Below are 13,230 nucleotides of genomic sequence, written 5' to 3'. Positions count from 1 at the left end.
CAGGTTGGTCTCAAACCCCTGCACTCCAGCGATCCACACGCCTTGGCCTCCCAAGGTGTTGGGATTACAAGCATGAGCCACCATGCCTGGCCGGTGATAGTTTTCTAGTCATCAGAGATTCTTGCTCTGAGACTCCAGTTGCAGAGATCTCCATCTCCCATGACATGGGTCAGCTGACTGATAATTCAGGATTTTACCAACATTAATATGGAAGGAGCCTCTATGTCTGCTTAGCATCCAGTGAGATAGACCCAGGTCCTGCCTGGTCTGCTATGGGTAGTGACAATGCTCCAGATATCTTCGGAATGTCTCCAGATGTCCCCCCTTGCCCCTTACACTGGATCCTTCACTCATGCACCATCCACTGGAAAATGAAGTCCTCCCATTAGAATGGCAGTCAGTTGCATTTTCCAGCCTGTCCCTCAATTCCTCCAATTCTTTTAATAAAAGCTCATTTTTTTTTTCCCTTGGAGGTTCAGCTTCTTCAACTTGCTGTTCAGGACAGAATCCAACCCTAAATCCCAGCTCCATGGGTTGCCTGAGCCTCAGATTTGGCCAACGAGGCACAGACCTGGGGCTTTTGCTGCCCCTGCTGTGAAGAAGGCGCTCTCCTTCTGTCCGCGTGGTTTTGCTGAAAGACTCTTGGAGCCATCTTTGCCACACAGGGAAGAGGCTGCCTGAGAATTAAGGCCACATGAGAGAAAGCCATTTCATCACCTGAATCCAGACAGATACCACCTAAAGTTCCTGGAGACACTTGTCCCTGTGTCCTCCCTCCCTCCCTCCCTCCCTCCTTTTCTCGCTCTTCTCCTTCCTCCCTTAAGCCCCCCATTTTTCTTGGCTTAAGTCAGTGTGAGTTGGATTTTACTTTTTTTTTTTTTTGAGACGGAGTTTTGCTGTTGTTACCCAGGCTGGAGTGCAATGGCGCGATCTCGGCTCACCGCAACCTCCGCCTCCTGAGTTCAGGCAATTCTCCTGCCTCAGCCTCCCGAGTAGCTGGGATTACAGGCATGCGCCACCATGCACAGCTAATTTTTTGTAATTTTAGTAGAGACGGGGTTTCACCACGTTGACCAGGATGGTCTCGATCTCTTGACCTCGTGATCCACCCGCCTCGGCCTCCCAAAGTGCTGGGATTACAGGCGTGAGCCACTGCGCCCGGCCGGATTTTATTCTTTTGCAACTGGTAAAGTCCTTAAAAAGGCCAACACATTTGGAAGCCTCAAGAGTGGCAATAAAGTAATCACACCCTACCCCACTTCAAAATGTAAACGTGGTTTTATTTAATGCCTTTAATCCATCACAAAGCACCCGCTCCTTCCCAGCATCCCCGCTTCCTAGAAAACAAGACGCAGCGTAAGGCACATGCACTGTCCACATGACGCCAAGTAGGGTCTTTAAAAACACAATAAGCAAGAGTCTTCCCGACAGCTCGAACTGCCTCCCTCTCTAATGTTCAAAGAATGATTGTCCCCCCAAAGCACAACTTGAGGAAGAGAGTGCTTATATTAGAACTGCGAACCACCTACATGCCAGTTCAAAAAACCAAACCAAACCAGTGGCTAAGAAACCCAGTCACACAGGAACAAGAGCGAAACTCCGGAGTAATGAGACGAGTCCATAAATTAAAAAGAAGACAAAACGAACCTGTCCCCTCCTCATCACCAGCCCTCCCCCACGTCGGCAGTTCCTTGCTTTTGTTCTGTGAGTCGTGTACAAAAGTCTAGACTCTGAGCCAGCCCTTTGCCCCAAAGTCAAGTCATCCGAAGCCGATGCTGGGTACTTGGCTTCTCAGAACCCTCGTTTGGACTGATCACGGCTTTGGAGATGGTCACTGGACATGTCCTGTGGGTGGCGGGGCCCCTGGCTGGTGTCCAACATCTAGGTCTCTGGAGTTCTCGGCGGGGAGGTGGGGAAGGCGAGGGAGTCGGGGGGTGATGGCCAGTGGAGATGCTGCCAATCCTGCTATAAATACTCCAGCTCCAGGGCGTGCCTCAGCGCCTCCAGGTCCGCGTGGCAGGATATCCGCCAGAAAGGCATGTTGTGCTGAAACACAGAACACCAGCCACAAGGTTATGGCCCTGCTCCTCACCCCAGCTCCCACGTCTGTGGTTATAGGGCCATTTGAGATGTCAACCCAGTTAAGTCCAGCATGTGGGGACTTCCCAAACTATGCGGCAGTTGACGTTGCTGGCAGACCCACATCTGGCCAGTACCCACCAGTATGGCCGACCACTTCTATCCACTCACAGCCTGCTCTGACGGGCTCATCCGGCACTGCCCGGCGTGTTTCCTGTTTGCCCTTCTGCCTCCACTGGTACCAGCGAGGTCTCAGGTGGTGCACTGACATGGTGTTAAATTGCACAGTGGGAAAGCAATTCTTTTTAAACATTTGTTCTTGTCTGGGCACTGTGGCCCACGCTTATAATCCCAGAACTTTGGGAGGCTGAGGCAGGAGGACTGCTTGAGGCCAGGAGTTGGAGGCTGCAGTGCCCTGAATCTGTTACTTCAAGAAGAAAGTCCCAGCTAGGTGCTGGAACTGCCCCCCCCAACATTTGACAATCTCCACTGTGAACACACAGAGCTGGTCTTGGAGTCTTGAGCAGGTCACGGTAGCTAACCAGGTCAGGATGACACTAATCTGCCTTCTTCACAGCTTTGATCTTTGCGTTCTTTTTACAGCAGGTGGTACTTGCTTCCAGTTATTGTCATGATGTTGAGTTTTCTTTTCTTTGAGACAGGGTATATCTTTGTTGACCAGGCTAGAGTGCAGTGACATAATCTCTGCTCACTGTAGCCTCAACCTCCCAGGCTCAAGCGACTCTCCCACCTCAGCCTCCCGGGTAGCTAGGACTACAGATGTATGCCACCACATCTGGCTCATTTTTGTATTTTTTGTAGAGATAGCTTTTTACCATGCCCAGGCTGGTCTCAAACTCCTGGGCAGCACCTCAAGATACCAGCCACAGCCGGCCACACACCGGTGTGAATGACCCTGCCAGCTGCCCTTGAAGATCGTTTCTCCCCTTCTCTCTCAGAAGTAGCTCCCATTTCTCAGCAGGGCTCACGGCGGCTGCTAATAGAGGTGACATCTCCTGGGAAAGGGGAGGAGCCTTCCAGGTGGAGGGAACAGTGCCTGCAAAGCCTTCCAAGCTCCTCTCACCTGAGGCCCTCTCCCAGGATCCTAGGGCTTCCCTCTTCCTCTGGGTTTCATCTGCTGAGACCCTACACATTTTTGCATTTCCTTGGGATTTGTTACCAGGCAGAGATGGGGGAAACCAGGTCCCCCTAATTAAGCTCTGTGACATTAACAATCCACTTTCCAGGCCTCCGGGTGGGGGGTGGAAGCCTCTCTGGGGTGCTGTTGACAGGTCCAGACCCAGGACTTTGGCAGCTGTTTCTTTTCCAAGAACAGAGATGTGGCCACCAGAACCCCCTGCCCTCTCCTCACGGGCCCGAGATCACAAATGCAGGATTTTCTTTTTCATTAGCTTAATGCTGTCTTTATTAACTGGGAAGGGTTCCTGGAACATATGATCAGTAAGTATTAAATAAAACACACGCACGTGCACTGGCCCCCCACCAGCCTGCCCCGCTGGAGCGTCTCTGGGCTCCCAAGCAGTTGTCCCAGAAACAATCCAGGGCTACCAGGGGTGGCAGCCAGAGGCAGAGAGGGGGGATTTGTAGAAGGAAATTACTCAGGATGCTTCTGCGATTTGCAGATGGAATGGACCGCCGAGCAAGGAGCCTGGGAAGGAGGACCCAGCCAGCCACGGGGAGGGGAGGAAATCGTGGAAGGAGCCCTTGAAGACCATGATGGGCGCTCACAAGAGCGGGAAAACGCAGCCTGAGAGGCGGAAGAAGTACCTTTTTCGCTCCTTGCTCCTCCTCCACGCCATCACCGATCACCACGTAGACAGCTTTTCTGCCGAATCTCTGCATTATCCTCTCGAAGCAGCTCTCCTTCCCTGTACGCACACAGGAAAGAAGGAAAAAGGGCTCGGTGAGGACCCAGGACTGCTGCCAATGCCCGCTCATTCAGAGCTGCCGCCTGCAGCTGTGCTCCCAGGGGCCCGGCATGACTCATCTCGCGCTTGCGCAGACTTCTCAGGTGAGCACCGTTATCATTCCCAGGTAAGGATGATGACAGCTGGAAACACAGCGAGGGCCAGCAGCTTGCCCAGCGCAACACAGCAGGAGGAGGCAGCGCGGGGGTTACAGCAGGCTCCGGAGTACCTGCAGTTGCCTGATGGAGTGGCCACGGATGCGCACCATTTGAATGCACTTAATGTCATGTGCCGGACACTTATTTTTTTTTTTTTTTGAGGCAGAGTCTTGCTCTATCGCCAGGCTGGAGCGCAGTGTAGTGGCGCGATCCCGCTCACTGCGACTTCCGTTTTCCAGTTTCAAGCAATTCTCCTGCCTCAGCCTCCCGAGTAGTTGGGACTACAGGCACGCACCACCAGGCCCGGCTAATTTTTTGTACTTTTTAGTAGAGACGGGTTTTCACTATGTTGGCCAGGATGGGCTCGATCTCTTGACCTCGTGATCCGCCCACCTCGGCCTCCCAAAGTGCTGGGATTACAGGCGTGAGCCACCGCGCCCAGCCTGTTTTTTGAGACACGGTCTCGCTCTGTTGGCCAGGCTGGAGTGCTTTGGTGCCATCTCGGCTCACTGTAACCTCCACTTTCCGGGTTCAAGTGATTCTCCTGTCTCGGCCTCCTGAGTAGCTGGGACTACAGGCATGCGCCACCACACCTGGCTAATTTTTGTACTTTTTAGTAGAGATAGGGTTTCACCATGTTGGCCAGGCTAGTTTCAAACTCTTGACCTCAGTGATCTGCCTGCCTCAGCTTCCCAAAGTGCTGGGATTACAGGCATGAGCCACTGCGCCCAGCCATCTTAACCATTTTTAAGTGTATTGTGCATGGCCTGAATTACTATAATTTTAAAATCAAAAGGCACTTTTATATAGTGTTTGGGCATAGAACTTCAGTAAAACCAAAATTGCTCTAAGAAAATGCTTCCAAAGTACTGTGTTAATTTTCTTTTGCTCTAGAGAAAAAAAAAAAAAAAAAAAAAGGAAAAAGCTTCTAACTAAAAATATCTTGGCATGGTGGCTCATGCCTGTAATCACAGCACTTTGGGAAGCTGAGGTGGGAGGACTGCCTGAGGCTGGGAGTTTGAGGCTGTAGTGAGCAGTGATCTCGCCACTGCACTCCAGACTGAGTGATAGTATGAGACCCTGTCTGAAAAAAAAAAATCTTAACTAGATTTATTTTGTATTATTATACATTCTTAGGTGATATAAGAATGAAAAAAATCAGCCCCCTGAAGAAAACCAACTATTTCTCGCCATGAAAAGATAACTGATGATAAACAAATAACGCTGTTAATTTCTAGTTATTAAATTCTCTTACCTGATGAAAGCTCTGAGCCTAGACTTGTTCTCTTTGTGAATAAGGAAGATTAGCAGGTATTACAGAGGTGTTAAAGACAGGCTAGCACTAAATCAAGACTCTCTCCTTGAAAGAGAATTAAGAAAGACCATGCTTTTCTCTCTGCGGTTTCAGGTTTAATTCAAAGTTATTTGATGGACAAGGTTGTTTGATGTACCACCTAAGTTACAATCATCTCATGTACCAAGCTGTAGTGGAAACTGTTTTGCTTCCTTAGTAATAGAATTCCACGAGCTGGATGCATCATCACTGAGCTATGGACTACATTTCCCAGCTTCCCTGGCAGCTCCTTGTGGCCATGTGACTAAACCGTGGCTGACAGAAGGTGAGTAGAATGTAATGTACATAGCTTCTGGGCTTGGCCTTCACATATCAGACCCACTAGAATGACCATGTGCTGGAACTCTGATTTGACCCCATACATGAGAATAAAACCATAAGAGATGGTGGAAAAATAAAATGGGAGAGACGTGGGTTTCTGGATGACTTTGAGGTCAGGGTCACTCCACTAGCCTGGATCACCTACCTTTGTTCTGTTCTATGAGGGAGAAACCAGCTTTGGCTCTTTTTGCTAGCCCTTGCATTTTGCGGTGTGTTTGTTACAGCAGCTGTGCCTGTATCTGCACTCATACAGACACTCTGGAAAACTGTGGTCCTAACCAATTTCTTTAGACGCACAGGTCAAGGCATGTGGTCTATGAGGGCTTCTTTGGGGATCTGAGTCACCACGGCCATGGGCAAATTCCATCAACTTCTCCAGGTAAGGAAACCTTAAACATCTCATTCCCAGGATGGAGAGCTAACCCCGCCCTCCATCCCTGCATCCCCACCCTCCCTCAGCAGTCTGGCTTCTCCCTACCTGTCTTGGTTGCACTGTAGATGTTCTCAATAGGAAACACAGACCCCAGTCCATATAGCAGGACTTTGGCCAGGGCAGGAATTAGTTGAGTGGTGGTGACCAGCACATTGACACAGTTGGGCCTAAGGACAAAAGAGACTGTGGATCAGAACTCAGAGGGACCGCAAGGCCAGGCCTCCTCCTGCTGCATGAGTCTGAAGTCGGCTGGAAATCTGGTAGGCTTGGAGGCTGTGGCTGTCATCTTCATGGTTCGGGCCCAGGGATTCTCCAACTGTTCCTCTCTTTTAAGCCTGAAGCTGCCTGCCAGAGTGAATTGTAGTATGGGGGGAATACTTTTCTTTCTTTTTTTTTTTGAGACGGAGTTTCGTTCTTGTTACCCAGGCTGGAGTGCAATGGCACGATCTCAGCTCAGCGCAACCTCCGCCTCCTGGGCTCAGGCAATTCTCCTGCCTCAGCCTCCTGAGTAGCTGGGATTACAGGCATGCGCCACCATGCCCAGCTAATTTTTGTATTTTTAGTAGAGACGGGGTTTCACCATGTTGACCAGGATGGTCTCGATCTCTCGACCTCGTGATCCACCCGCCTCGGCCTCCCAAAGTGCTGGGATTACAGGCTTGAGCCACCGCACCGGGCCTGGGGGGGAATACTTTTCTTATTCAAAAAAGCAAATGTTTAGGCGGGGCGTGGTGGCTCACGCCTGTAATCCGAGCACTTTGGGAGGCCAAGGCGGGTGGATCACGAGGTCAGGAGTTTGAGACTGGCATGACCAACATGGTGAAACTCTGCCTCTGCTAAAAATACAAAAATTAGCTGGATGTAGTGGCAGGCGCCTGTAATCCCAGCTACTTGGGAGGCTGAGGCAGGAGAATTGCTTGAACTGGGAGGCAGAGGTTGCAGCAAGCCGAGATTGTGCCACTGCACTCTGGCCTGGGTGACAGAGCAAGACTCCGTCTTTAAAAAAAAAAAAAAAAGCAAATGTTTATTGCAAGGGCCATATATGTAAATAGTTGCAGGTAATGTAAATGAGCAATATGGAACAATTGTAGGACAATAGGGAGAGGTGGGGCCTGGGGTAAGCTGGAGCCTGGACGCCAGTTCTTATCCTTTGAGAGAATCCAGAAACCTGGAAACCTGTTGGGCCCTAAAAAGTCTCTGCAGCTGTTAGCTCAGCTATGCTACAGGGTATCCACTGAGTTGTGCACTTAAGCTTTAATAAATATTTGGGCTGCACACGGTGGCTTACCCCTGTAATTCCAGCACTTTGGGAGGCCAAGATGGGTGGATCACCTGAGGTCAGGATTCAAGACCAGCCTGGTTAACATGGTGAAACCCCATCTCTATTAAAAATACAAAAATTAGCTGGGGATGGTGGCGGGCACCTGTAATCCCAGCTACTCAGGAGGCTGAGGCAGGAGAATCACTTGAACCTGGAAGTTAGAGGTTGTGGTGAGCTGAGATCATGCCACTGCACTCCAGCCTGGGTGATAGAGTGGGACTCCGTCTAAAAAAATTTTTTTGGAAAATGTACAAGTGAGAATTTGAGGCATCCTATTCTCCCAAGTGTGGAGCCAACACTGCTTACTGGGAGAAAGTTCAGTGGCACAGAGGAAAATGGGGGCTGCCACTTGCCGAGAGTTGATGAGGTTTAGCGCCTTCAAGGAGTGGGTCAGCCAGAGGTCTGTGAGAGCTTCCAGCTCAGCTCGGAGTTGTAGCCAGGTCTCCCTTTTGGGAGCTCCTATCAATCCTGTGGACAAAGGAAATAAAGATGTAGTCATCATATTAGAAAGATCTGGGGGATGAAGGTAGGGAACAGGAGTCTAGTTACTGTACCCTTAGGGTTAAAATCCGATGCCACCCAAAATAAACTTCAGTCCAGCAGCTTCTCTTTTTTTTTTTTTTTTTTTTTTTTTTTTAGACGGAGTTTCGCTCTTGTTACCCAGGCTGGAGTGCAATGGCGTGATCTCGGCTCACCGCAACCTCCGCCACCTCCTGGGTTCAGGCAATTCTCCTGCCTCAGCCTCCAGAGTAGCTGGGATTACAGGCACGTGCCACCACGCCCAGCTAATTTTTTTGTATTTTTAGTAGAGACGGGGTTTCACCAAGTTGACCAGGATGGTCTCGATCTCTTGACCTCGTGATCCACCCGCCTCAGCCTCCCAAAGTGCTGGGATTACAGCCTTGAGCCACCGCGCCCGGCTGCTTCTCTTAATCTTATCCTGAGATCAGCAGACTGATGAATTAATCCATTCACTGAGTGATCCACCCACTCTCCATCCATCCACTCACCCACCCAATATCCATCAATTCATCCACCTACCCACCCACCCACCTATCCACCCATCCATCCACTAATATCCATCCATCCGTCTATCCAGCTATCCATCCATCCATCCATATATCCATCCATCTATCCATCTACCTACTCACCTATTTACTCATCCATCCATCCACCCAATATCCATCCAGCCATCCAGCCATCCACCTATCCACCCATCCATCTACCTACCTTTCCACCCATCCATCCACCCAATATCCATCCATCCATTCATCCACCCACCCAGTTATTTACCCATCTATCCATCCACCCAATATATATCCATCCATCCACCTATCCACCCATCCATCCACCCAATATCCATCTATCCATTCATCCATCCATCTACCCACCCACCTATCTACCCATCCATCCACCCACCCAGTATCCATCCATCCATCCATCCATCCATCCACCCACCCACCTATCCCCCCATCTATCCACCTACCCACCTATCCAACCATCTATCCACCTAATATCCATCCATCCATCCACCTATCCACTCAATATCCATCCATCCACCCACCCACCCACCCACCCACCTATCCACCCATCCATCCACCCAATCATCCATCCATCCATCCATCCACCCACCTACCCACCCATCCACCCCACCTTCCATCCACCCATGCATCCAACAAAAAATTCAGGAGTGTCTTCTAGGTGCTTGACATCGTAATGCACAGATATGAACAAAATATGCAGATTATAGAGCTTATATTGTTATGGTGGAGACAGGGAATTAATAATAAAATAAAAAAAATGATGAACATTTTTGAGTGCTTATTATGTGCAGGGCTCTGCTTTTAACATGATTTATTTCATTCTCACAATGATCCTAGAGGTGGACACCATTTTTATTTCGTTTTTTTTTTTTTTTTTTTTTTTTTTTTATGTGAAGAAACAGGCTTTGTGATGTTGACTGACTTGCTCACCATAGGGGGAAAATAATGGATAAAGGTCGGGCACCCAGGCAGCTGACTTCCAGAGCCACCCTGTGGGTATTTCTCAGCCTGCTATTCTCTCAGCCTTCAGTAGCTTTAAGATACAGTTCAAAGCCCCAGCAGCATGATCCTGGCTCTGCTGAGTCTCATCTTTCCATTGTAGCCCTGGAGGTCTCTTGTTGGTTTCCTGAAACACCAAGTGAGTTCCTGCCCCAGGACCTTTGCATACCTCATTTCAGAACCTGGACCACTCTTCTTACCTCATATCCTGCTTTTGCCTGGTTAAATCCCTTACACTCTGCATTTAGGCCTCGTCTTTTTTTTTTTTTTTTTTTTTTTTTAGACAAAGTCTTGCTCTGTCACCCAGGCTGGAGTACAGTGGTGTGATCATGGCTCATTGCAGCCTCAGTCTCCTAGGCTCAAGCAATCCTGCATGCTTCCCACCTTAGCCTCCTGAGTAGCTGGAACTACAGGTGCCCGCCACCATGTCTGGCTAATTTTTGTATGTTTCATGGAGGTAGAGTCTTGCTATGTTGCCCAAACTGGTCTTGAACTCCTGGCCTCAAGCAATCCTGCCTTGGCATCCCAAAGTGCTGGAATTACAGGCGTGAGCCTTCGCATCCTGCCTCGAGGCCTCGTCTCAAATGTTTATTCTGGAAGGTCTAACCTGATCTCTGCAGGCTGAGGCAGGTCCCTCTAGTTTATATTCTCCCAACACACAGTAGCTCTTCTTCAAAGCACTTCTCACAACTAGAATTTTAAGTGTGTCTGTGTGACAATGTGTTTGGCATCTGCCTTGGCCATTAAGCTGTTCATGAGGGCAGGAACCAAGTCGGGCTTCTTCGCCACCACAGCAGCAGCCTCTGTAGCCAGGGCTGGCCTGTGCTTGGTGCCGAATCGGTATTTGCTGAAGGAAGAATGAATTCATTAGGACCAAATGCTGCCTAAGCCTGTGGTATTTAGACATCATCTTCGGTACATAGAAGATCCCGGTGTCCAAACTCCTCCCTGTGGGCTGCAAGGTCCTGCGTCCTCTGGACACTGCCAGCTCTCTCACCCAGTCCTTGACCACATGCTCCCTTGTTCTAGCCACGCTGGCCTTCTTTATCTTTCTGAAAAGCGTCACACTCCTTTGGTCTTCACATTTGCTGTTTATGGTAGACACTGTTAATTGCAATCCACTATCCATTTTTCTCACTTGTAATTAGTAAAAATATAGATACAAAAGGATCTTCTCATTAGCAATAAGAATCTTGATTTTAGTTGGGTGAGGTGGCTCATGCTTATAACCCCAGCACTTTGGGAGGCTGAGGTGGGAGGATTGCTTGAGCCAGGAGTTCGAGACCAGCCTGGGCCAGACAGGAAGACCTTGTCTCTACAAAAAATTAAAAAATCAGCCAGGCATGGTAGCTTGTGCCTGTGGTACTAGTTACTCTGGAGGCTGAGGAGGGAGGATTGCTTCAGCCTGGGAAGTCGAGGCTGCAGTGAGCTGAGATCGTGCCACTGCACTCTAGCCTGAGAAACAGAGCGAGACCCAGTCTCAAAAAAAAAAAAAAAATAGATAGAAGTGGCCGGGCGTGGTGGCTCATGCCTCTAATCCCAGCACTTTGGGAGGCCGAGGCAGGTGGATCATCTGAGGTCAGGAGTTCGAGACCAGCCTGACCAACATGGTAAAACCCCGTCTCTACTAAAAATATAAAAATTAGCCAGGCGTGGTGGCGGGCACCTGTAATCTCAGCTACTCAGGAGGCTGAGGCAAGAGAATCACTTGAACCCAGGAGGCTGAGGTTGCAGTGAGCTGAGATTGTGTCACTGCACTCCAGCCTAGACAACAGAGTGAGAATCTGTCTCAAAACAAAACAAAACAAAACAAAACAAAACAAAACAAAACAAAATATATGTATAAAAGAATCCTGGGCTCCTAATGCTGTAGAGTACTTGGCCAGCTCTGGAATGTCTACAGCTCTTGTGTATAAGAAAAAAAATACATTCCATTGTTGTTTTTTGTGTTGTGTTTTGGCTGGTTGTGCTTTTACCTATGCAGTTGAATGTAGGCTGAACTGATAGACTCTTCACCTGCTCTGGTCATCCCCCAGCTCTGGGCGTCTGATTATCAGCATTAGAATCTCATTTAGAATACTTAGAATACTGAGTTCAAATATTCCTTCCTGAGAGATGGACTCTGGATCTACTTCCCAAGTGTCCCCTGGCCACCCCTGCCCACGCCGGGCTGTCCGCCACATTCCTCTGTTTCCTCTATGGCTGTGATCATTCTCTGAAGTGACTGAATTAAGACTTTCAAGCTGGGCACAGTGGCTCACGCCTGTAATCCCAGCACTTTGGGAGGCTAAGGCAGGTGGATCACTTGAGCTCAGGAGTTTGAGATCAGCCTGGTCAACACGGTAAAAACCTGACTCTACTAAAAATACAAAAATTAGCTGGGCATGATGGCATGCTTCTGTGATCCCAGCTACTCGGGAGGCTGAGGCAGGGGAATCATTTGAACCCAGGAGGTGGACGTTGCAGTGAGCCAAGATGACACCATTGCACTCCAGCCTGGGTGACAGAGCAAGGCTCCGTCTCACAAAAAAAAAAAAAAAAAAAAGAATTTAAGTGCTTTGCTCACTTGTTGATGATCTGTTTTCTCCACCCATTGAATATAAACTCAGGAAACAGGGACCTTGTTTCTTTTGTTCACCGCTGAATCCACAACCTGGGCCTTTGATGATGGACACGTCGACGAATGAATGAATGAATGAATGAATGAATGAATCTTCTTACTGCTACATGTCCCATCTTCTCATTAGTCTATAAACTCTTGAAGAACACATGACCTCTGGTTTTCCTCTCTCTCTGCACCTTCCCCAGAGACCCTTGGCTGGAACCCTCAGTAACAATACAAACTCACAAGAACTCAGCACTTTTCAGCTGGCAAAGGGCTTCCCACGTGCTGTCTTGTGTAGCTGACTGCCCAACACCCGACTTTGCTCCACGCCAGGAGATGTGCTTCAGGCCATTTCCTTGGCTTTTTCCTCCAGGCTTGGCCTTACTCCCCCTTCCCCAGGTAACCACAGCGCCACTTAAGGAGAGCTATGTGTGTCAGACGCCGTTCTGAGCACCTTCCTGTGTGAATTCCCGATGTCCTGGCATGAATCCTAGAAGCTGGGTAGCATCGGTGGCCCCATTTTACACAAGAGGAGGAAACTGAGGCACAGGGAGGTCAAATAACCTGCTCAGGGCTACACAGGAAGTGGCAGGGGGAGGAATGACATCAGTGCAAGGCCCCTGATTCCAACTCCTGCCTCGTTGATGGTGACTTATTAAGTATTTTCTCTAGCCTGTATTTTGCAGAAGTCTTTCTTCTAAGCGCGCTTTTTTTTTTTTTCTCTGAGTCTCGCTGTGTCGCCAAGGCTGGAGTGCAGTGGCGTGATCTCAGCTCACTGCAATCTCCGCCTCCCAGGTTCAAGCAATTCTCTGCCTCAGCCTACCAAGTAGCTGGGATTACAGGCATGTGCCAGTACGCCTGGCTAATTTTTGTAGTTTTTAGTAGAGATGGGGGTTTCACCATCTTGGCCAGGCTGGTCTTGAACTCCTGACCTTGTGATCCACCTGCCTCAGCCTTCCAAAGTGGTGGGGTTACAGGCGTGAGTTACT

The 13,230-nt window shown here is 49.2% G+C and overlaps 1 protein-coding gene across 3 annotated transcripts in view; it reads right to left on the bottom strand.

Annotated features, from left to right (window-relative positions):
• Window positions 1–1,160: 1,160 nt before the first annotated feature.
• The window catches only part of EYA2 (EYA transcriptional coactivator and phosphatase 2), a 292,955-nt gene continuing 280,885 nt past the window's right edge, over window positions 1,161–13,230 (bottom strand). For 2 of the 3 annotated variants that reach the window (XM_074406621.1, XM_039479741.2), the window contains 4 exons: window positions 7,948–8,062; window positions 6,319–6,440; window positions 3,868–3,968; window positions 1,161–2,046 (listed from right to left, as the gene is read on the bottom strand). In XM_074406621.1, the coding sequence (XP_074262722.1) occupies window positions 1,966–2,046; window positions 3,868–3,968; window positions 6,319–6,440; window positions 7,948–8,062 (419 nt within the window). In that variant the 3' untranslated portion in view covers window positions 1,161–1,965. The remainder of the gene's footprint in view (window positions 2,047–3,867; window positions 3,969–6,318; window positions 6,441–7,947; window positions 8,063–13,230) is intronic. The other variant, XM_039479738.2, reaches the window with a different exon arrangement.

The sequence above is a fragment of the Saimiri boliviensis genome, chromosome 9 (assembly GCF_048565385.1).
Source record: "Saimiri boliviensis isolate mSaiBol1 chromosome 9, mSaiBol1.pri, whole genome shotgun sequence".
Taxonomy (NCBI): domain Eukaryota; kingdom Metazoa; phylum Chordata; class Mammalia; order Primates; family Cebidae; genus Saimiri; species Saimiri boliviensis.
The sequence above is the reverse complement of the archived record's forward strand: the minus strand, read 5'-3'. Positions and strand labels throughout refer to the sequence as shown.